The sequence below is a fragment of the Procambarus clarkii genome, chromosome 47 (assembly GCF_040958095.1).
Source record: "Procambarus clarkii isolate CNS0578487 chromosome 47, FALCON_Pclarkii_2.0, whole genome shotgun sequence".
Lineage (NCBI taxonomy): Eukaryota > Metazoa > Arthropoda > Malacostraca > Decapoda > Cambaridae > Procambarus > Procambarus clarkii.
The window spans coordinates 23034409-23060021 of NC_091196.1; the positions used below are offsets into that span (position 1 = coordinate 23034409).

The 25613-nt window shown below is 44.7% G+C and overlaps 2 protein-coding genes across 3 annotated transcripts in view; one reads left to right on the forward strand and one right to left on the reverse strand.

The window, feature by feature from the left end:
- The window catches only part of GatB (glutamyl-tRNA(Gln) amidotransferase subunit B, mitochondrial), a 449912-nt gene that overhangs the window by 366845 nt on the left and 57454 nt on the right, over positions 1 to 25613 (reverse strand). The gene's annotated exons all lie outside the window — the stretch shown is intronic.
- Positions 8196 to 14597, forward strand: LOC123762917 (uncharacterized). Of its 2 annotated transcripts, none has more exons than XM_045749694.2 (2): positions 8196 to 8269; positions 9804 to 11319. In XM_045749694.2, the coding sequence occupies exon 2, from the start codon at positions 9805 to 9807 to the stop codon at positions 10957 to 10959; it is 1155 nt and encodes a 384-aa protein (XP_045605650.1). In that variant the 5' UTR covers positions 8196 to 8269; position 9804; the 3' UTR covers positions 10960 to 11319. The 2 variants fall into 2 exon arrangements, with proteins under 2 accessions (XP_045605650.1, XP_069158211.1); XM_069302110.1 differs by lacking the exon at positions 9804 to 11319 and adding an exon at positions 13112 to 14597 and having other exon boundaries at positions 8225 to 8269.

The following is a 25613-nucleotide window of genomic DNA, read 5'->3' on the forward strand; positions in this document are numbered from 1 at the left end:
ATTTAGATTTAATATCACCCAAAGTACAGTGCCCGCCAGGACAAATAATGTGCATGCGCGTGTGGTGTTACTCAGGCACAGTTGCTCAATAAGCCGAATTCAATAAATTTAACGGAAAATATTATATTATCTTACACACTGTCCCATTGTCCCTGCACTCTAGTACACTGGACTGGAAATATTACAATGCCTCTGAAATTAAGGTGCAAATCCTCACCTTTATCTTAAGGGAATTTGCATTTTCATTAAGTCACCCGTACACAAATTGAAACTTTTGTTTATACATAGTCAACAAATTGTAGAGTGCCTATAGTATTTAGACATGTTGCCACTCGGTTGTTTAATGGTGAGTTGTGTGTCGTTGCCTCGTTAGTGTGTGTGCTGAGAAGAGGTAATAAAAAGTCTAAAGTGGATTTTGTGAGTCTTCTGTCACCTCTCACCATGAGGACTACAGAAGTGTCATGTCACTGAACTTGGGCCATAATGAATCTGAAAAATCAAAATAAATCGACGAGATGGTACCAAAATTTTAGGCTTGTCAAATTCAAACAATTTGATACATTGTTAAGAAGCAAAAAGACACTGATGAGCTCAACTATAGCAAACGACCCAGATTCGCTCGCTGACCACCAGGGGGTCAGGACGTGCTTACCTGACCTGCCAGTTGTTGCCTGGTGTTGCGTGGAGGCGGGTGTGGGTTGTGGTGCGCGCTGGCCGGAGGACCCGGCAGGCAGTATGGTTGTTGGTGGTGTTTCCCGCGTTAGGCAGGTTGACACGGCGTGCCTCGATTTTTCTGGGACTGTGGACTGGCCGCTAGTGGAACTTGCAGTCATCGATGAGCTCAAGGTGGACGTTCAGGATTTATTAGGGCTGGAAAAGCTCTCTCCTACTCAGGTGGCGGTGTCCTTCAGCTCAGGTCTGTTGTATCTGGAGTTTGTGTCGCACTGGGTCGGCCGCACGGTTCCAATCTCTACCTCGGCTGTGTCTGCTGACGTTTCGGATCCCTGGGGGGCCGTGCAATATGTGAGCGTTCATGGTGTGCCGGTGACTTTCCCCGCGGACGAGCTGAGGGCGGTGTTTGCCAGGTGTGGTAGTGTTTCACCGCTTCAACACTTTGCGTGCGGGCCGGCTGAGCAGGCTACGTACGGGCACTCGTACGCTTGTTATGCGGGTTACATCGCCTGTTCCGTCCAGTCTTTTGTATTGTGGGCTCTCGCTCCGGGTCTTTTATCAGGGCCAGACCCGGACCTGTTTCCGGTGTGGTGCTGAGGGCCATGTGGTGGCCGGGTGTGACGCTCCTCATGCTGAAGCTTCCTCGGTTTTCTTGGAGAGTGACTTCCCCTGCTTGGATGAGCGTGGAGCTTCCTCGGCGCCTGCTCGCTCTGACCCGGTGCCTGGTGTGGTTCCTGCGGCGGTCTCGGCGGGTGCTCCCTCTAGCCCTGCTTGGTCTGGCCCTGGTAAGTCTGACCCACCGGTGTGCTCTCACAGAGCACACCGGTGGGTCAGACTTTTGGCCGTTTGCCCGTATGGCCGAATTTGGACGTAATTTGAAATTGAAAAAAATATGAAAATAAATTTGGGATTTTTTTTTTCAACAACAGTAAGTTAAGGGTCCTCTGATAGGTTAGGAGGGCAGGAAATTCTCATAAAGTTTCAAAACGTTATGAAAAACGTTAATTTAAAGTGTCCTCTTATAACCTCTGCGCGTACGCCGGACGGCTCAAATAGAAAACGGAACAGAACGTCACTTTTGTGAGTGGATTTCATTTCAAATTACGTCCAAATTTAGCCATATCGCGCATACGAGCCAAAAGTGACGTTCTTTTTAAGAGGACGGGTTGCTCTGTGAGCCTGGGGGGGGCTCCTGCCTCGGGTATTTTCCATTTGGTAGTTGCGGAGGTGCATTCGCGGCCGGTTGCTTCCATGCGGTCCTTGGATGCTGCTGTTGGGGTGGTGCCTGCCTCCCCTACCGCTAGTTGTCTGCTTCCCGAGGCTGCCGGGGTTGTGGTGAGTGTGCCCTCTCCCCTGCCTTCCGCCTCTTCCCCACCCTCTGTGTCTGCATCGAGTCCCTAGTCGCCTTCGGTGGTCTCTTTGCCCCCTGGTCCGTCTTCACCTGCGCCTGCCGTGTCGTACGTGATGGATGCCCCCTGTGTGCTGGAGTGTGCTCTCCCGCCTGCTGGGCCTGCTCCTTCTCTGGCTTCAGTCTCCGGGCGTGGTGGTGGACTTTTGCCCCGTGCTGTGGAGGCTTCTGTTCTGCGTGGGCGTGCTGCCTCGGCTTTGGGACCGCCCGCGACGGGTTCTTCTGGGGCGCCCCTTGCTGGGGGTCATAGTTCCGACGATCAGCAGCCTCATGTTAAGCGCCGTCGTTCAGCTCGGGCTGCGTCGCCCCGACGATCGTGGGCGGGGGACCGTGATACAAAGGAGGATGAGGGTGTGGACGTCGCCGTGGTGACTTCTGTGGTGTCCTCCTTGTTGGACGTTGTGCCCCCTGCCGGTGGCTCCCCTTCATGGGCGGTTGCCCCTGGTGATCGGGACCTGGTGGTCGTGTTATCTAAGGATGGGAGTCGGGGGGTTTCAGCTCTTGTTCTGGTTGGCGGGGAACCTGAGGCTCCGGCGGAGGGCTCCTCCGTGGGGCTCGGTGCGGTGCCTGGTGTCAATCGCGTGAGTTACAAGATGATTGATTGATTGATGAAGATTAAGCCACCCAAGAGGTGGCACGGGCATGAATAGCCCGTATGTGGTGGCCCTTTATGAGCCATTACCAGTATCAATAGATGATACTGGAGTATTGTGGAGGTGTAACTGCACCCTGCGTGACGGGAGATGTCTCCCATGAATGTGTCGAAGATGAAGATTAAGCCATCCAAAAGGTGGCACGGGCATGAATAGCCCGTAAGTGGTGGCCCTTTTGAGCCATTACCAGTATCAAGAGCTGATACTGGAGATCTGTGGAGGCGCGACTGCACCCAGCGTGACGGGAGATGTCTCCCGGACCAAGTGGTGACCAGATGGTGTGAGTTACAAGATTTTGTGCTGCCGGATATATAGCCTCATATATATATGAGGTGAAGGTGAAGACCTCACTTATGGACCAAGAGGCTCCATGCAGCTTACCAATTTCCTGTTTCCATGATGGCTGGGGCAGTATATTGTGTATCGTCGTGTTCTCGAAGATGGCAGAGTGTAATTTGGCGTTTGTTGACTGGTCATGGTTGGTTTGGTTCTCTTGATGCATAATGTCTCGCCAATGTCCAGTATACTATTGTCGCTGTAAACGACAATACAAAGAGAGAGAGTTTACTCAACTCTGGTATTAAACAAAGCTGTTCACTAGTGGTTCACACACTCATAGTAATGCCGCTGTTGGAGGCGGAAGCCATTCCAAGTATTTTACCAACACACCTAACATATTAACCCATCATGACTTGTTTAATGCTAAGAGATTACCTGCAGTTACTTTCATTTCCTCTCTCTCTCTCTTCCTCTATACTACTAATTCTCTCCTTATCATCCTATTCCTCTTCGTCGTTGGATCACAAGTGTTCATATTTGGTAAATGTTTCTCTTATAATGTCTAAGACCCTCTTACTCCCTTAAACTCAGCCCTCGGTCGCACCAAAAGACCTCCGCACCTCACTATAATATGTACGAACGTGAGTGAATCTCTCAGCATTTATAAAGGATTGTCTGGTACTCTTGCTATTGTTTATCCCTTCCCAAGAGCTCGTTCCGTCATTTGCAACAATGGAGAGAGTGTTGGAGTGCTGGTGGCTCAGTAGGTAGAGCTGCCGACTGTTATTTTGTGGTCTGCAGTTCGAGGCTCCAATGGTCCAGGCGAATGAAATGTTATTATCCATGATATTGTGGTTAGCAATTTATATGACAAGGCCGTATGTCACACACACACACACACACACACACACACACACACACACACACACAGCTACGGGAAATGCACCTCACGACACTGGAAGACAGAAGAGTAAGGGGGGACATGATCACAACCTACAAAATCCTCAGGGGAATCGACCGGGTAAACAAGGATGAACTTTTCAACACTGGTGGGACGCGAACAAGGGGACACAGGTGGAAGCTGAGTACCCAAATGAGCCACAGAGACGTTAGAAAGAACTTTTTCAGTGTCAGAGTAGTTAGCAAATGGAATGCATTAGGAAGTGATGTGGTGGAGGCTGACTCCATTCACAGTTTCAAATGTAGATATGATAGAGCCCAATAGGCTCAGGAATCTGTACACCAGTTGATTGACGGTTGAGAGGCGGGACCAAAGAGCCAGAGCTCAACCCCCGCAAGCACAATTAGGTGAGTACAATTAGGTGAGTACACACACACACACACACATGCAGTTGAGAGGCGGGACCAAAGAGCCAAAGCTCAACCCCCGCAAGCACAAATAGGTGAGTACACACACATACACACACACATATATATAATGTGTGTGTGTATGTGTGTGTATATATATATATATATATATATATATATATATATATATATATATATATATATATATATATATATATATATATATACATTATATATAAAATGTGTATATATACATATATTATATATATATATATACACACATTTTATATATAATATATATATATATATATATACACACATTATATATATATAATATATATTATATATATACACACACACCAGTAGATTGACAGTTGAGAGGTGGGACAAAAGAGCTGCACCTCAGCCCTCGCAAGCACAACTAGGTAAGTACACATATATTGTGTATATTATATATATATATATATATATATATATATATATATATATATATATATATATATATATATATATATATGTCGTACCTAGTAGCCAGAACTCACTTTTCAGCCTACTATTCAAGGCTCGATTTGCCTAATAAGCCAAGTTTTCCTGAATTAATATATTTACTATAATTTTTTTCTTATGAAATGATAAAGCAACCCTTTTCTCTATGTATGAGGTCAATTTTTTTTTATTGGAGTTAAAATTAACGTAGATATATGACCGAACCTAACCAACCCTACCTAACCTAATCTAACCTATATTTATAGGTAAGGTTAGGTTAGGTAGCCAAAAAAAGCTAGGTTAGGTTAGGTTAGGTAGGTTAGGTAGACGAAAAAACATTAATTAATGAAAACTTGGCTTATTAGGCAAATCGGCCCTTGAATAGTAGGCTGAGAAGTGCGTTCTGGCTATTAGGTACGACATATATATATATATATATATATATATATATATATATATTTATATAATCATTGAACCTATATATAGGTTCAATATAATCATGGAACCTATATATATTCAAGAAAAGCGCCCTCCCCCACGAGACAGCAGAGGAAAGCACTGTAATATTCACTACAAGAGGTGAGGGAAGTGAGGCAGCGAGTTTCCTGATAGCGCCGCCAGGTGGTGCATGAGGTGGGGGCTCGGGAGACGAGGCCACTAGGTCCCCTGCGACGGGAAGAGAACACGGAGCAACGGGAAGAGAACACGGCGCAACGGGAAGAGAACACGGCGCAACGGGAAGAGAACACGGTACAATTTAGAAGAGAGAGGGGCAACCTGTGAAAGAGGGGGAAGGTTGTGAAATGGGTTGAGGGATGTGAGCAAGAGTGGGGAAGGTTGTGAGGGAGAAAGTTAACGACCATTTGATAGAACTCTTGCATAGAATGATAGATAGAATAGATAGAATGCTTGATAGAAGCATTGCTTGAAACGCTGAGCGTATTAGTGGCTTTAAGTATTGTATGTACTAACTCTATAAATCCAACATTATGTTTCTAACTCATCTTCTATGTATGTACTTTTACCTGAATAAACATTTGAATTTGAATAAGAAAAGACGGTAAGAGATGGTGTGGAGAAGATGGAAGGGAGAGGAGTCCTCCCCGGCCAGTGTTTGAACCCAGACCAAACCGCTGGAGAGGAACGGAGGGACGGAGAAGGAGGGAGAGAGAGGGAGAGGGAGGGAGGGAGAGGTGAGGGAGTGTACACCCTCAAGACTCAAAATTGTGACAGGACAAATTAGACTTTTATAAATGGAAAATTATCAACGTATAAATGCTCGGGAGAATGAAAATGCTGGTTCTAGGAGTCCATAATAAGACGCGTCAGGATAGAAAAACATGACAAATTACTGTGCTTTAATTTGTACTGATGCGTCATATTTGTAATGGATTGGTTGATTCCGTTAAAAAAAAATAATGTGAGGTACCAGGTGGGAGGACAGGGGTGACCCGAGGGTGACCTCTGGACACTGAATGTCTCAGGCCGGGTCACAACCCACAACATTGGCTACAAACTGGAGAAGTCAAGGTTGAGGAAGTATAAGGTAATGCTTTGGCAACATGGGGGCGGAGGAGACGGTGGGGGGGGGGGGGGTGTTGCCAGCCAACATTTAGGAAAGTGGTATATGACTATAGCCGTGTCAAGAGGCGTCATACGTGCCTATTCTCCTGCTTCTTGCATTACATAATGGGCATCCATTCTTTACAAAACGCACAGAAAAGGACTATAAAGTTAATCTTAAGAGTTAGGAACCTTTCTTGTGGAGAACCAATTAAGTACGCTTCTCCCCCTTAATGGGAGGAGTCTGGGAAGACACGATTAAAGCATACACACTGATGATTTTAACACAGGGAATATTAATGTGATAAAAAGAAAACATTTTAACACAAAATGCATACAAATTAATTAAGCTTTCACCACAAAAACTAGAACAAACTAATTTGGACATATGGTTACTGTCTATAATGGTCATTTCTTCAAGCTGAACCTATCACTTCACCAGCAAAACCGTGTACCTCCTCCCCCCACTCCACCAGGAGAGCCGTGCCCCCCACTCCACCAGGAGAACCGTGCCCCCCACTCCACTAGCAGAACAGGGCCCCCTACTCTATTTCCTTATAATATGGCAACCTATGAAAATCAATTCCGCTGTCAGTACATCTTAGTTATGTCTCTACTATTGCTATTACATCGGGGGTCTGTCTCACGAGCCTTTTTCAATTTGTCTTGAAGATACTGTTAGCATTAGTACAGTATACTTGATCCTCAGGGAACTCTTGACTACACTGTTGGGGAGGGGATGGGGAGCCGGTAAAATAGAAAGGAGAGGTTTGTTATGCTGTGTTGCTATGGTGAGTGTTATGCTGTGTTGCTATGGTGAGTGCTATGCTGTGTTGCTATAGTGAGTGCTATGCTGTGTTGCTATGGTGAGTGCTATGGTGTGTTGCTATGGTGAGTGCTATACTGTGTTGCTATGGTGAGTGCTATGCTGTGTTGCTATATGTACAATGCTGTGTTGGTGGTGCTATAATCTTCTGTTGTTGTTATGTAATATATCGCTATGCTTTGTTTTGCGTAATCCAGTGTTGTGTTGGGTGGTAGACCGCGATAAAAAGTATTAATGCAGCCATTAAAGGTAAAAAGTCAACATGGCATTACAAGAAAGCCCAAGACAAAAGCTATTAGAGCACACATGCCATAGCAGCTCTAATAGATAAATAACTCAAGAAAAGCCATTAGAAAAAGCCCCGAGCATCACCGGAGAAGAATCCCTCTCAGCAGACAATCAAGACCTGAACTTTGTGCATAAAACAAGTTACAGTGAGCAACTGCTGGCCTTCATATTTCAGCCCAAGGAAGAAGGTTAAATGCAACCTCATATTTATCAATTTAGGAAAAGTGAAAGAGAGAGAGAAAGAAAGGATGATTCTCTGTAAACATGACTCGTCCTCCATAATTCCACAAAAACTGGTCACTCAACGGAGCAGTCATCGAGTTAACATCCACGTGCCAAAATACAGACCTTAGTCGGCTAAACACTTGAGCAAAAGACAGCCATTGCAAGAACAGCCGCGTGTTGCTACCGGATGCCGAAGTTTCTCACGCCAGCATTAGATGAAGCGCGCTGGAATTAATAGGGAATAAGCACACAGCAAACATGTAAATGATGTTCATGCTTTCCTGCGTGCCAGAGCGCAGCTCTCATTTGCCCCTCTCTTCTTCATGCCTCTTGCAGCCTCCTCCTCCTCCTCCGCCCTTCCCTCATCCACCTTTCCCTCCCCCCGTCCCTGATCTTCTCCCTACCCCTTCCCTCGTGCCCAAGAACGCGTCCTTCCCCATCCGGCCCTTCTCCAGCGGGGCTCATGTATATATACTTGTCCCGCAGGGGCGCCTCACACTCCCTCGCCTCCCGTCACCGACACCTCCTCCTCATTGCTCTGCTCAACAGGAAAAAGACAAGGTTGGTCTCTCTTGACACGGGGAGGGGTGTGTGTATGGCACTTGCTTTACGCTCGCCTCTAGCGACTACAGCCACCGCGGATAATACTTGTGATCCCCACCAAGCCAATCTCCAGTTTACAGTGAGATTTTAATTCTCGAAGTGTTTATTTTGAAAGTGAATACAAGTAAAGGTGTTGCTTTGTGCAGTAAGGAATAACTTTCACTCGGGTCTTCTCAGTGACCCTCTGCCCCCCGCCTCCTATACTCAGCCTCACCTCTCACCTGCTGTACGCTGCTCCTCCGGCCTGGGGAGCATCTCCGCTTGCGTCTTCACAGCTTCTTCCCAACATGTTAACACTTAAGTACTCTCAACCACATGGCCTGACAGGTGCACCAGACCAGAAGACTTAGCACACCAACATTTGTCATTCTCTCTCATAATGACCTTCGTTGCTCGTACATATAATTAATCCCGGAAATCCCCACCACAACCCCAAGAGCTAACGAAATGTGCTAACGTCCACTGCTCTTTACTGTGAACCTCGTTTTATTTACAAATAACTTACTGAATGTGATGCAGCAACAGCCTGCGTGACCACTCACATTTGACGAACAAATGCAAGAGCGCATCCTTTATATCCAAGAAATTGTACATATTCAAAATTTACATAGAGCATATTCCTCACTGCTATTATGATGCACCTTAAAATATATTTTAAACATTCCTTATAGAAAGTAAAGCAAGAAACGTTTTCTAATTTCCAATAGAATATGTGTAGTGTCCAAAGAAAATGGGTAAAGGTATTTGATGCGATTCACTGACAAACAAACCCGGCTGGCCCAAGTTTTCCTTCTCTGATAGGGGAAGTGTTCTGTTTGTTAAAATATTCTTGCGCTTTCATGCAAGATTAATGATTCTAGCACGAATCTTCTCAATATTTCTTATGTTTTTCTTCACTGTCAGGGGTAGTTGAAAAATTAACTCTCCAAAGTTCATTTTCATAACTTTATTTATGATCTGACGCCTAGAAGCGTTACACAAGAACGCTTCTTACATTTTCAAAGACAATTTTACATACTCAGATTGTGCTTATATTCGTTTTTGGGTGAGGTGATAGGATACAAATGTTTTGAAGTTCGCAAACAGGACACCTACGGGAGAACCCACGGCGACCCCATCTACTTGCTTATACATGTGCCCATCGGGGCTCAAGAAGGGTGCCTCTTTAGTGCAGGCTTCGAGTAACAAAGCCTGCTTCATTACTCGATATTATATATATATATATATATATATATATATATATATATATATATATATATATATATATATATATATATATATATATACTTAAAATTTGGTTTCGTGAAAAACTTTGACCAGGTAAGCGTCTCGCGGCTCATCTGGGCGATAAAGTCCTCTCGGGTCAGCCCACAAAGCATAGAGAAATTGCACAGAGGGAGCGGCGCGTGATTGGACTTTATTCCCAAATGAGTTGCCGAGACGCGGGGGTTCCAATCACCGCTGCTCTAACCTGTGGCATTTCTCTTTGCAGGATGTGGCGTTTGACGGCGACGCTGCTGGTGGCGGCCCTGGCCTCGGCCACTCCTCAGGGAGGCTACCTGCCGCCACGAGAGGACACGGTCTGTGAACCTGTCACCTCCGTGGTTTATGACACCAGAGTCCAGACCTCCGTTAATGTCCAGACCGTAGACCAGATCAACACACAGTACACCACCACCACCCTGGTCACACAACAGGTCGTACCAACTACTCTTTTCCAGACTCGCGTTCAAACTCAGGTTCAGTACCAGACCAGTGTGGTCCAGCAAACAACAACCTTGTTAAATGACAGAGTTGTGACACAAACTGTTCCAAGCCCACCACGTCAGGAAGTTGTTTATGTCACATCAACACGTGTAGTCCCACAGGTCAGTTACGTCACCAGCACACAGGTGCAAACACAGGTCGTACCTGTGGAGGTGACTAGCACACAGGTGCAGACAGTCCCTCAGCTCGTCACAAACTACCAGACTCAAACACGACAGCAGACCCAAGTCGTGTCAGTCCCCGGCCGTGACGTAGTACAGACCCGGGTCCAGACTGTGGTTCAGACCTCCATCGCAACGCGTCAACAGCCGGCCAACACGCGTTACGTGACGTCAACAGGCGTGCAACAAGTGGTACAGACAAGCGTCTACCGCGAGCAGGATGTTGTCAGGACGAGCGTGGTCCAGCGTCAACAAGTCATCCCTTACACTTCTGTCAACACCCGTTACGAAAATGCTTACACTACCCTCGAGCAAGTGGTCACCAGCACCAACGTTGTCACTCAGACTCAAGTCAGCACCCAAGTGGTTCCACAGGAGGTGGTGAGAACCCAAGTGGTGCCCACTACCATCTACACCACCATTTACCAGACCCGAGTGCAAGCCTTCACTCAGGTGCAGACCGTGGTCCAGACCCAATATGTCACCCCCGCCCCTGTGGTCCAGACCCGTGAGGAAACCCGGACCTCGGTGGTCCAAGTGCCTGGCCAGGACCGCGTGGTGACCCAACAGGTGGTTCAGACACAGCAGCAACAACAGGTCGTCTACCAGACAGTCAACCAGCCACGACAAGTCACCGTCACACAGACCATTACAGCCACCTGTGGCCAGACAGGATACAACTACAACGCTCCTGCAACTCCCTTTAACTTCGGCAAATAACAATTTTGGTGATATGACAACATAAAGATATCTGCGGGAAAAGACATCCGAGGGAAAATATATATATATATATATATATAAAGAAAGATATCTGAGGGAAAGGGTATTTAAAGAAAAATATATTTAAGGGAAAAGATATCCGAGGGGAAATATATTTGAGGGGAAAAGATATTCGAGGGAAAATATATCTGCTGGAAAATATACCTGAGGGAACACTACGCACAAGAGGCACAGCAGCACCACGAACATTCACAAGTTCATCTGAAGTAAACGAAATGGTCTGAAAGACAATCATCTCTGTATGCGAAATTTACAAGGGTCTCTCTTTCTATTTATGTTAGTTACAAAAATAAACAAAGAATAAATTATACATTTTTAACTATATTCCAGCACACAAGAATCAACTAACTTCCATACAGGTAAGGTTTTCAATTATTGAAATGCAGGTACAAATTTGCAAAATACGTTTACGTATAAGACATTCTCTCATGCGTGTGTAGTGTGTGCGTGTGCGTGCGTGATCGCTGACCTACATGTAGGTAGAGTGAGTTAGGTAGACTGCAAGTGTACCGAGAGATGTGACACACAACTGTTAAGTCTGAATGTGAACAAAAATAAAGTTATGGTTTCTCAATGTCTAGGACAGGAGGCTTTTTAAACTTGATAAGGCTCACAAGGTGCAGGCGACGAGTCACAATAACGTGGCTAAAGTATGTTGACCAGACCACACACTAGAAAGTGAAGGGACGACGATTTGTCCGACTTGAGAATGGTCCAGGACGGACCGAAACGTCGTCGTCCCTTCACCTTCTAGTGTGTGGTCTGGTCTCACAAGGTCAACGACAGTCCTTTTCCAGCAGACTCAACCCCGTAACAGTTGCCTAACCCCTGGGTACTTATTTACTGATAGGTGAGCAGACACAGTCAAGTGTAAAGAAACATTTCCAAACGTCTCTCCTTGCCCGAACTCTGCTCCATCGGTTGAGAGCCGACTGCGCTGAAGAGAGAGATATATATTCTTTGTGTGAAATATATGTGAATAATGAAGTGCTGAAAGTGGTCTATCACTTCATATATCGGAGATGTTGAACTGATAAGAGGAATTTCTTGAGCTTTTTTTGAGAACTTCTTGAAGTTGAGAGTAGGGCCAGTCAGTGAAGGCCGAATGAATGAAATGAAGGGTTGATGAATGAAATCCATAGTAATGAAAACCAAAATATGAGTACATGGTAGCCAGAGATGTGCATGTATGGGTGGAAGACGACGTGTGGCATGAACGTGACAAATCAAGACTCGGAGTAGCAGTAGCAACATCTGATAATGATGTGTGGAGAGCAGACAACAGTAAGAGGAATAACATCACAAAGATGCTGTGTGAGAAACAACAGTCCTCAAGACAGAGGAGAACATATTGAGGTGGTTTGTCATGTTGAAAGAATGGATGATGGTATACTGGTGAAGACTGTATTAGAGAACATATTAGGGGTAGGAGAGAAGGAAGACCAGGAAGTTGGTTAGATGTGGCGAGTGTGTGAAGCAGCCGGGAGTGAGTGTACACAACACCTGCCACAGCATAAAAGACTGGATGGAAAAGGTTGCATTAGAATGTAACGCACACGATAATCCGCGAGCCTCGTACACCTTGTCTTTGAAGCGGAGGTTTGCTCCTGAGAATAACTACTGAAGTGCTAATGACTGTTTATCCGTAGTGTTGTATGTTGTAAGTAATTATCAAAGAAGGCACCAAGCCGGGAAGGCTATGTAGCACCATGCTGTATGTTGTGAATGATATACTGTATTGAGTGAAATAATTATTTCATTTTATTATTAATGACATGTATACATACATTATATTACACAAATATAAAACCTTGTAAGATAATTATTCACTTTTCTCTCCCGTGTGATGCGTCCTCACCCCAATAAACTGAGGACATATAACGCCAATACAAATATCCTAGACGTCAAGTAGTTGTCAGTAACTCCAGTAATAAAATCGTCCTTATCCATCTTTTCATTTGCCTTCATACGTTTAAAGGTCGTGTCCTAGTCTTCAATTTTCTTCCAACTTCCAGAGGTGTAAACTCATGAGGTTGCGGACTGTGTATGTTATGAAAAGAATGACAAATTACTAATGCAAATGGTTCCCCAGGATGAGAGCGCTGCTGCTGCTGCTACTGGTGGGCTGGGCTCTGGCAGCCTCCGTGGATCGACCAAGGCGACAGCTTTTAGGTAATGCGCTCGACCTCCAGTCATCTCTGGGCGGCTACCTTCCACCACGAGAAGAGCCCTGCCAGCCTTCAACCGTCTACCGTACACAGACGCAGTACTCCACCCAGGTCATCACCTCCACCGTCTACAAGAGTGACGTACAGTACGTCACTCAGACGTCGGTCAGCACTCAGCAGGTCTACACCACCGTCTACTCTGAGATCGTCAGAACGCAAGTGGTGCCGTCCATCCAGTACCAGACAGTGACCGTCACCCGTACCCAGGACAACGTCCGCACACAGGTCATCACTCTACCTCCCCAGGTCAACTACGTCACACAGACGCAACAAGTCGTCAACACACAGGTTCAATACCAGACCGTATACTCGACCCGCATTCAGCAAATACCATCAACAGTTACCAGGACTGAAGTTTCTACACAAGTGGTTCCTCAGCAGGTAATCAGCACAGTCTACCAGACCCAGTATGTGACCAGCACCCTGCAGCTTCCTGGACAGACCCGCACCATAGACAGTACCCAGTACAGCACCATCTACTCCACCGTGGTGGTGCCCGCTCAGGACGTGGTCAGTACAACACAAGTTATCAGGACCAACGTCGTCACCCAGACCATCACCCAGCCAGGCCAGACCCAGTACATCACTTCCACCCAGGTGGTTCCTGTCACCACCACCATCTACTCCCAGGTGGTGGTCACCAACACCCAGACACAGTACGTGACCCGCACCCAGGTACAGCAGGTGGTCTCCACCTACTACAGTACACAACAGGTGCCAGAGTACATTACCAGGACCGTTACCGTTCCACAAGAGGTAGTGAAGACCCAGGTATCAACACAGGTGGTGCCCACAACCATCTACACCCAGCAGGTGGTACCCTCTGTGGTCAACCTTCCCGGCCAGACCCAGTATATCACCGTCACCAGAACCTCTGTCAGCACCCAGCAGCTGCCAGGCCAGACCCGCACTGAATATCAGACCACAACCATCTATAACACCAACTACGTCACCTCAACCGTTGTCAACCAGCAGTACAACACCGTGACGGCCACCAGTACCTACCAGCCCACCTGCAGCACCGGCTACAACTACCCCACACCCGTCCAAGGCATTCAATGCCTTGGGGAAATAAGCGCAGTTTCCAGGCGAGGATGATCACTATACAATGTGTAGTTTACCAATATACACTTCAGAGATGTGTAGAGTCCTTCAAACTACACGTCTCGTATACTTTAAGATATTTAATAAATTATACAACAAATAGAATATTCATAAAGCATAATTAACTACACAGAACAAACAATATAAACTTTGATATCTAGTAGAGAGAACATTTTACAACAAATATTTACGACACTCGCTGAACCATATTTCGCATTAAGAGAAATATAATTTGATTTCTTCTAATTATAGTAAATTTATGTATCCTACTACTGTTGGAAATGATGCGTTGTTGAAACATATGAATAAAAAATACATGCGAAGCTTGGATATTGATTAAACACATGTTGCTTAATACCCACATTCAGCGTAAACTATTTTTGTTTACAACTGAATATCCATTTAAATACTTTATTATTAATAATTTATCTATAGTGGTATTTTTTACCTACGTAGGCTGTGATATATTCTATTATTATTAATATTTTTTATTTATATATATATATATATATATATATATATATATATATATATATATATATATATATATATATATATATATATATATATATATAGTATCAAACATTCTTGTGCAGCCATTAGCACACATAGCGTTTCGGACAGGTCCTTAATCCTAATTTTCATACACACATATCCACAGGAAGCAGCCGTACCAGCTGTTTAACTCCCAGGTACCTATTTACTGCTAGATGAACAACTGCATCAGGGTGAAAGAAACTTTGCCCATTTGTTTCCGCCTCTGCCGGGGATCGAACCCGGACCCTTAGGACTACGAACCCCAAGCGCTGTCCACTCCGCCGTCAGGCCCCCATTCGCGTAGAAAGATTGTTTACCTACGCAGATTATGCATCAACAGACTTTGTAGAGAAATCACTGATGATATTTTCTAAAATAATTTAATTTATGGTGGAGTATTTACTTAAAAAAAATTGATATGTTAAAATCGTCGTTGATAGCCGGTTCCTATGCTAGGTTTTCTCAATACTAACGTCATGATAAAGCGTCTTCAAGACAAAAAGGAACTCCGTTCCTCCCACTGTATCTCTGAAGACACACACACATTAAGATATGGACAGAGAGAATTAAGTAATTACGAGAAGAAAGCAATTAGCGAGTACGATTATACAGCGCTTGGAAGGGATATGAGGAAAAGAAGCTGGGATAAGACGGAGGGAAGGGTACCCAACCAAGAGAGAGAGAGAGAATGTGTGAGTGTAGAATGTAGCAAAGATACTGGAAGTTGTACTAAGATACTGCAATACACTACACTAGGGTGTAGGGGAAGGTATTTGGATAGGTAAAAATGAGTTACAATCTCACAATTACATATTAAAAAGGTTGATGTCAGTTAGGGACTATTATTAACATCGTCGATTAAAATGAGATCGTGTTACGGCCCTACTGGGACGCAACCGGGTTCTTCTCTGGTGGTTAGGTTATCTTTAGATGATTTCGGGTCTTTTTTTTTTAGTGTCCCCGCGGCCCGGTCCTCGACCAGGCCTCCACCCCCAGGAAGCAGCCCGTGACAGCTGACTAACACCCAGGTACCTATTTTACTGCTAGGTAACAGGGGCATAGGGTGAGAAGAAACTCTGCCCAATGTTTCTCGCCGGCGCCTGGGATCGAACCCAGGACCACAGGATCACAAGTCAAGCGTGCTGTCCGCTCGGCCGACCGGCTCCCTACTGGTAGTAGAGTTTGGGAATCCGGCCCCAAGTTAGTAGAGGCTTTCAAGGGGTGAGCCCCGTAACGCAAGTTAAAACAATAGGGGAGGTACACAAATACTCCAGTTTTCTGATATATGTATATTCTCTTATATATATTCCTTTATACCTTATATATATATATATATATATATATATATATATATATATATATATATATATATATATATATATATATATTCCCACCACCATATGTAAAAAAAGACAGGAATTATTACTACACTAATATATAGTCTAGTCTTCCTCTGAAGACACTTGACACTGTCACGCTCACTCTGGGTAGCCCTGGTTCCTTCTTCTGTGGCCCACGATGAATTCACGATGACTACTACGAATCTACCCTGGCCACAGGCCAGCCAAATCACAGTCCCACTGGGTGCTTCGTCGTGATGGCCTTCAACCACAATCCAGCCTGTAGCTGGCAGGTACCGATCAGCCTCGCTGTTTAGGCCACTCTACGACTGATACTAGGGTTGCGAGCCCTAGGCAGGAGCCTCGTGTGACTCGCTGGACACTCTCCTCATTCAGCACCACAGTGGGTAGTCTCTTCCACCAGCCAGCCCCGTATAAGGCGATTCCCGACACTGCCACTCCTCAGGCAGGCTATTATACTCTCAACAGAGTTCGTCCGGGGATGGCTCACAGCTTCTTCAAAGCAGATTGGTGAAGATACCTTGGCTGCCTTGGGTAGACTGATCCATCGTCCAACACAGCAGTCCCAGGTCGACTCTGCAAACAGACACGTCATTAGTATACTGGAACACTACCTGGGACCACTAGGAAACATCACTTACTAGCTTAGACAGAAACGTCTACCTCTTCACTCCATAGATGGCGTTCACTGTCTAAGCACTACCTCACCAGAGGTCAGCAGCGGCTACTCCACGAGCCAATTAAGACGGGAATCCAGTGCCTATTGCCGGCATATCCTGTCACCACTAGATGGCGTCGTCCATTTGGAGGGGATTTCGGGAGCGGACTCACAGATGGCGTTGTCGTCACTTGCTCCGTGCTCCGACGATGGACTCGGGTCCGTAACAGATCGCCACCAAGTATCAGTGTTTGGCAAATAGGCAGTCGAATGGTGATCTGTATTGGACGGAAGTTGAAACAGCTTTCTACGATTGATCAGAACCCAAAAATGGCATCTTAGTAGCAAAGACCATAGGTCGCAATCAAAACTTTGTTGGCCATAAAGCAATCTGTTTTTGTACACAATTAACCACCATTGTTCCAAAGCAATTCATTGTAATATTGCCATATACTAATTAATGGTGACTATAACTTTAGACATAATGTAAACCTTTAACCAGGAAATTAATACAAATATGAATGAAAAATAACTTATTTGAGTCATGTTACACAGGACCCTGAGATTATAAGGACAATCTGGGAAGACCAAAATTGTTTTTTTTTACCTGTAGTGTACGAAGGAAGCTTAAAAGCTGTTCCTGCTCTTGTTGATTTACGGGCGACGACGGGCATGTAACCCTAATAGAACGTCGCACTTTGACGTATATTCTACCTAAGGCCAAAAATTGTCATACTAGAAAATGGAAACGACTTGCGAAAATGACATATTGTCCCGTTTTCTGTTTTGGGACAATATGTCATTTTCGCGAGTCGAAAATGTCCTCTGATTTGTTAGGAGAGGGCACTTTAGTAAGACATTTTCTTGACGTTGGGAAACCTTAGGAGGACGGGCTGATGAGTTAATGTCTAAAGGAGTACATATCACATCTGAATAAGTCACAACAGCATATATTTCAAATAAATTTTTATACAATTTTGGTTTTTGAAGGGAAGTGAACGAAGCACGTTTCGAACTGAAATTAATATAAGTTTATTGAGGTATATATACACAAAAGGATGAGAGACACACACACATCACAATCAAGCAACGTTTCGAATCATAGGACAGAACAAAGACAGATTGAGAAATGCACAAAATACATACTATTAGCGACTGGGATAGTCTATTATGTTAACCCATCGTGAAGCCGCCTGACGATACATGAACGCGCTAGCCATTATTGCTTCATTTTCACTTAGTTATTTCAGTATATTAATAACAGTGTTCCCCATTCCATGCACTCATCTTGGACTAGTAGTGCCGTCCGCCGTCCCTCTAACACAGTATGATCGCGTGGAGCTGATCCCACCAGTCCGCCTTCACCTCCCACCACCCAGTGCGCACAATATCCAAGAGCAACGTCACTTCAACGTCGAATAAATATCAACGTTGATTCGACGTCGCACCAACGTCATTCTTGGCTATTTTGTCTAATGGGTAGCTAGTGACATGTTGCCTTACCTTCCCTGTATGACCTTGAACAGTCTAAACAATACAACTATTAAATGATTGTCGACTTGTGTTTGTTTACCCATTGTCTGGCAGTTGTGCGGAAAAACTAAACACTTCTTTAGAAACATGAAGACACTGTCATATAACCATTTGAGTTAAATGCTTGCTTTATGTGGTGTAAATTTGCTATCCTTAGACCACAGAGGTTTGCAAGCATCACAGATGATGATCCTCCAAGTGACCCCCGTACTATGGCTCTTCACCACTTTTACAAGACATTTCGAACCATTTAAATGACTGGACATTTTGCGTGTCGATGAAACAAGTTGGTGTCACGTAATTTCAGATAATACCAGTTTAGTCCTTGCCACTATGCGTGTTAATGGCGTTTTCTTAGAGATACACCTTGTTAATCAAGGCAAATCTGCACCAACACAATCCATTATATCTTATTGTGTTTATAAATATGTGTGTAAAACAAATAATATAATGTGTTTGGTCTTTGAACATACTACTGGCAATATTAAAACTAAACACTTTGTAGTAGCTGTATATTTAAACGTTTGTTTTTATCATCTGTATATGTATATAAGTAATTATCAAAAGTATATGAATACATGGTTCAGAGGTCATGGTCAGATGTTCGGGTTACGTTAGTGGAAAACCTGACCTAGGTGCTACTTACTATTCGAACAGAGCAATGCATATCTCCCAATAGGGGAAAATAGGTCCATAGGTGTGCCACGGAGGGGTCCATAGGTGTGCCACGGAGGGGTCTACAGGTGTGCCACGGAGGGGTCCACAGGTGTGCCACGGAGAGGTCCACAGGTGTGCCACGGAGAGGTCCACAGGTGTGCCACGGAGGGGTCCACAGGTGTGCCACGGAGGGGTCCACAGGTGTGCCACGGAGGGGTCCACAGGTGTGCCACGGAGGGTCCACAGGTGTGCCACGGAGAGGTCCACAGGTGTGCCACAGAGAGGTCCACAGGTGTGCCACAGAGAGGTCCACAGGTGTGCCACGGAGGGTCCACAGGTGTGCCACGGAGGGTCAACCAACCCTAACCTAACCTAATTTATCCTATCCTAACCCAACCAAAATACAATGTTTAAAATTGTGTTATATATATATATATATGTATATGGTATGTACAAGATGTGTGAGGTCACTACGACGTCATAGTGTCCCCCCCCCCCCCAAGGGTCAGATGGTAACTTGTACTGGCTGTAGCAGCGTTTTGGAGAATTTGGAGAAGGTAATGGTTGTGTAAGCTACAGGCTCAACTCTCCAACTATACTGAATATTCAAAGAGGAAGCATACCTGGAGCGGGTTTCGGGAGTTCTACTCCCCAAGCCCGACCTAGGGCCAAGCTCAACTTGCGGTAACTTGGTCCACAAGGTAGGTGTTACCATTTAAAAGTAGACTTAGTAATTAAATAACTGACGTGCTTATCTACACCATACGGCAAGCAATGATGTTAAGAGTACTTAAAAGTTATGTACCGGGGGAGCGCTGATGTGTAACCAAACCGCTGCTGGGATGCGAACGAGGAATATTTACACTTTGAGAAGTGTCAAAAATAATGAGTATGCATTGATAAATAATTTATATGCAGTGTTGGTGAAGCGTCTTCCAGTGTTGGAGGAGTCAGTGCTGGAGTGTTGGGACAGTACTACCTAAGGATTTTGCGTGTACTGCCAACCACGATGTCTGGAATTTCAAAACTGTATTTATGTAAGGGGAAGCCTGCAGCGGTCTATTGCACTCTGGATATACTGGAGCATATTCCTCAAGAAATTAAGTAGATTAGTCATGATAGGCGAACTATAATATATTTTAGAAGTGTATCCAGTTCTATAACCCTGAGTTTTACTGTGTGTTGTGGCTTGTCGGAAGGTTTACCCTGAACACGGAATAACAATTATTCAAATCCTATAATACTTGATACTGTTGTTCTATTTGCGGATATTACCATTCTTCATGATCTTTCCCTGTAGGCTTCCCAGGTGCTCACACAGGCGCTCTTACCGCTCGCTGGTCCTCACTTTACCAGTCACAACACTTATTGACAACCAGAAGAAATAGGTCTTTTAGATTTCTGGATATGAATGCCTCTGCTCCCACCCCCCCACCCCCCCCAAGGCCTTCCACCTGGAAGGTGGAGCTGCTAATGACTCCACTTAGACGGCGTACAGCTCAACCATTCCCACAGCACATATTAACCCTTATCCTACTAGTTTTCACAGAAACACAATTGGTATACAACAATTTTTCACAATTACTACTTGGTGACCAGCGGGAAACAGTGAAGGATCGGTGCCCTGTTGTCCCTACCAATCGAGGGCACGAACTTGATTTACAAAATAATTATAATATTACTCGTCACGTATCTCGTAACATCAGTAGACAGAGGGCCAACACAGCCACAATCTTCAGCAAATAGTCTTGTGAAGGAGGAAGTCGGTGTGCCTCCCTCCGCTGCCACCTTTCACTGGCCACTCTCCTGCCCCGTGTTTACCTAACCTCCGCCTCCCTCATACTCCTGCCACAGGCGACATTAATTGTATTAGTTTGTCCCCCTTCCCTCAACCTCCGTCCACAGCACTACCTCAACCCCTCTCCTCTCTCACACTTTCGTTTCCCGCTCGTTTGTGTACTGAAGAGTTGCTCCGAGCGTCTCCACAAATCTTTCCTCTTTCTCGATCATTACCGATCAAGTCTGAAGAATTGTTGCTGTCGCAGGCACAAGAGAGCGCACTCCTCTCTCAAAACGACTCTCCCGTTATTCCTGCGTTTTACCCCAAACACCATTCTCATTGCTTGTAACAGCATGAGACGTCATCAGAAAAGATGATAAACAATACTTTCCTGAATTCAAACTCCAGAGGCACAATGTTTGTAAAGCAAATGTGTCGACACTTGCAGCGAGATTGAAATTGCCATCCACTCCCCCCCCCTCCCCACTCCCTCCCTTGGAGAGTACAAACTGTGTGCACATTTTCGCAAATCCAACAGACGTGTACGTCACTAGTAATGTCAACCGTGACTGCTGCCTCACGCCTCGACCTCTGGGCCGAGTCTCCATTACTCCAGCAACCTGTCCTCCCTTCATCACGCTCTCAGTCTGCACTCCATTTACCTCTAGTGTAACCTTACATGTTTGAAGCTGTAAGTCATGCTAATCCTTTGTTTAACATTACTTAACTGTCTTAAGTCTGATTCCCATTTTGTATTTCAACAATCTCTAATAATTACGATACCACTTCACCTGGTGAAATGTATATGCTTATCTCTCAGAATGTTTGGTAATATGTTTATTGTTTGTGATGTGTGTGTCTATGTATGTATTAACACGATGTACTGAACGGGGTGAGATTAGCTTGAGCTACCTCATCCCTTTATGTGTATTTTACCTCAATAAACTTATTTCAATTTCAATTTCAAAACTTCACCTGGTGACAAGAACTACGTCTGCAAGAACTAGGAGCATCTACAACTGCGGGGATATTTCTGTACGGGGCGTGTGTGCTTTTGGCTGACCCGTCTTTTGTTATTCTCAGTAATATTTAGGCAGTGGGTAAACACCTGTGACTTGCATGTTGGTTCAGTGATGCGACATGAGCAGCGTTGCAAGCACTGTTGTGGGCGCCGTCCTGTCTCTCCCCGCCATTAAGTACTGGCCAAGTACGCTGACTAGTATCGTTGGACTCGAAATCTGAATGTTCGTTTATCCCGTCCATTCTGGACCATTAATTACTTCAGCCATCGAATCAAGACAGGTACCTGAGGGCTCACTAGCCTATATAAAGAGGATGGGCTCCTTTTGTAACTAAATGGAACCGTTTCAGAGTTGCCAGTTACGTCAAATAAAAGCTCGCTAAGACAATATAAACAAAACATCTCACTGTTGACACTTGCCAGAACCACGCTTCCAACAGTATCTCACTATAGGTCTTAATTCATTTTAAATTAATAATTCGCTATATCGTTTTATTTATGCCAAAATTTAGCTTCAATTGTAAGGCTGTTGTTAACACAGTGTGGATCACACGAGGCAGCCGACGCCAGCGCCACCATGTGCTGTCCTTCAGGACGAGCCGCCAGCTGCTGGCCGCTGATATAGACTATTAACACAGCATATTTATCTTAGCTCCAGTGACTCTCAAACAGTGACGGGGCCTGACATGGCAGTGAAACAAATGCATGGTGTGAATGATGTGTGAAGGTTTGTTTCGTATAGCCTACTCTGTAACTATTATTTGTTTCAAGGGAGGGGGGGGGGAAGGCGGGGGGCGTGTTTACCTGTTTAGTTGGAATAGTATTTTGTTCTTGTATCCAATCACGAGGATGTCAATTGTGAAATGGTTAACATGTATGTGTTAAAATGAAAATTTTAACCTGTGCATGTTATACAAAATGTTCATTGCAGTCATTACAAATGACATTACAAATAATTATGTTCATTACAAATATTACAGACCCCGTGGTGAAGTGGTTATGACGCTCGATTGGCGTTTAGCGAGCGCTTTGTCCTGGGTTCGTATCCTGGCCGGGGAGGATTTACTGGGCGTCAATCCTTAACTGTAGCCTCTGTTTAACTCGGCAGTAAAATGGGTACCTGGTTGTTAAACGATTTTTCGCGGGGTCGTATTCCAGGGAACATGGGATTAAGGACTTAGCCGAAACGCTACGCATACTAGTGGCTGTACAAGAATGTAAGAACTCTTGTATATATAAATAAAAATAAAATTAATAAATAAAAATTCATAGTTATCGTGGACAAGGACATCCGAGGGAGCAGTAGAAATTAGAAGGATCGGGACTTTGGGACATGGGAGGGACTCGAACCTGCAGGTGGAACCTGCCTAATCAATCATTCTCGACTACACCTGCAAGTATCATCCTGGCTGGTGCTACTGAGATTGACTAAATGTATAAGCAAGGCCATCCTTAGGCAGGAAGCCTTGAATCTCTTTATGCAAGACTCAATCTCATGCATCGGGCAAGAGCCACAATGACTTATACTCTTCAATTTTACACTAGGATCTTGCTGTCAGATCCAACTTAAGAGTTAGGAAACGATTGATGTCCTCACCAAGAATATGGGATCAGTAGCAGCTACATCATAAGCAGGCGATGAGTCACAATAACGTGGCTAAAGTATGTTGACCAGACCACACACTAGAAGGTGAAGGGACGACGACGTTTCGGTCCGTCCTGGACCATTCTCAAGTCGATTGTAAGAATGTTATTCTCACAATCGACAATCACAATTCTCTCATCACAAGTTATTAGATAATTCGAGAGTTGAATGGTTCCTTCAACAAAATTGGTATCGTGAATTATAGTCATATTTATCTGTCTTGGTAAGACTGTCTCCAGTAATTCAGTAACAGCAAAGCAAAATTACAAGACTACCAGTTAGTGCTATTTGCACCGCCTTACATTTGTTCATCCTCACAAGTCCGACTGGCCGTACGGATTAGAACAACTGACTGTCTTTTACAGCAAAGTAGAGTTAGTTCTTTTATGAAAATTTCAGCTAATCGCATTTATTTTACTGCACGTTGCTAAAGATAGGTGAAATATTTAACTTAAGAAATAAGAAATAGGCTAGCCTGAGCTTAAGATAAGAAATATGGTATCTTGAGCAAGGACAAGCACCTTTCAAGAAGGTACAGGACATTGTGAATATCCAAATCATCTATTATCTGCTCCGTCCTCTTTAGGCGATTAGTTTTTTATACAAAAATGCAATAATGCCGTTGTAATGTAACAGTGCTCCAGCAATGTGTTGTTAGTGGGGACTGTGGTCAAGGCTTCCGGCAAGTAGGTTTCACTGCACTAATGACTGCTTAGTTAGGTTTAATTACAAATTTGGGACGGTTGAGGACGAGCCTCAGGGTCTCAAGTGGGGCTCGTTGGTATCAAATATGCTGTGAGATGTGATACCGCCGATTGCGTATCTGTCAGAGTGTAATCGTCTAGGACCTGATTTTTACCTCGCGCGTCAGTCTCTTTATGATCTTCCGAATGGCTATGCAAAAGAGGAAGGGTGAATGGGGGTTCCCATGTTGGACGCCCTCTGCTGAAATAACTGACTTCGAGCTCGCCGACAGCAGCGTCGAGTCTCCGCTATACCTGTCCAGGAACAGAAGCTAGGCGGCTTAGGAACTGCTCAAACGGCTTAGAGAACCGAAGCTAACATAGATAATAACAAAAATTTATATCTAATGTTCCTGATTTAGCATCAGGAAGATTGATATATGGCCGTGGCGTTAGACATGCTGCTTCACCACCTTGGGGGAAACTCAAAAATTTCTCTTAGAGCAGCACGGCTGCATCTCTACAGATACTCCTGACAGCTGCCCTTGCATAGGAGAAATCAGTGGGTGTTACCTACGGCCATAGATCCGATTCCTCCATTTTCTTCAGTGCAGATAGGGTTGCATCCGAAGATGACGGCTTATACTTCGTCAGGAATTACACCAACCAGGCTGTTGTTTATAAACTTTTTGGTCTCTGACAGTTAGGTTTCTAGAACTAGAGCAGGTTAACAATCTCCAAGACATCTTCAGGATATATTCATAGTGTATACTTGAAAACCAGGAAGAAACAACAATTGCTTTTAAGACCTCTGCTTCTTGAAGAACTAGTGATCGCAGGTTGGGAACACCCGAGTTCAGGGAGGAGCATTACTCTGCTCATTCCGATTGTGTTGTTCTCTCAGTGGTGGAGCTGCGGCGTCATCTCCGGCTGCGACATAATCTTCACTACTGATTATCCTCAGTTCTCCCTCTGCATTCCCTTTGATATTTCTTTTGCTGACCTGGGATCTTATTTTCATACTGTCGATGGAGGTCTTATTTGGTCTGACTCGCAGAATTTCCGTTGGTGGGAAGACAAATTAAGTTGTATGTTGAAAATAGCTTCTCATTCCGGTGATGCTAGGGACGTGAACACGCCTAGCAGGCAAAACTACGCACACACTGCCAGGCAGAAGCAGTGCACAATGTCTTGATGGTGTCTGGAGTATCAAGGAAATCTGACCATTTACTTTCCTGACGAGGACTATGTATTTACCTGAAGCATGACGAAGGGATGCCTTAAGGACGTGGCAAAGTATTCCAGTGGAAGATTTTAGCAGTAGCTTCCAACAGGTCATCGCGTGAATGTGTTCAGCTTACTGTGTGCAGCTTCTCTTCATACAGCA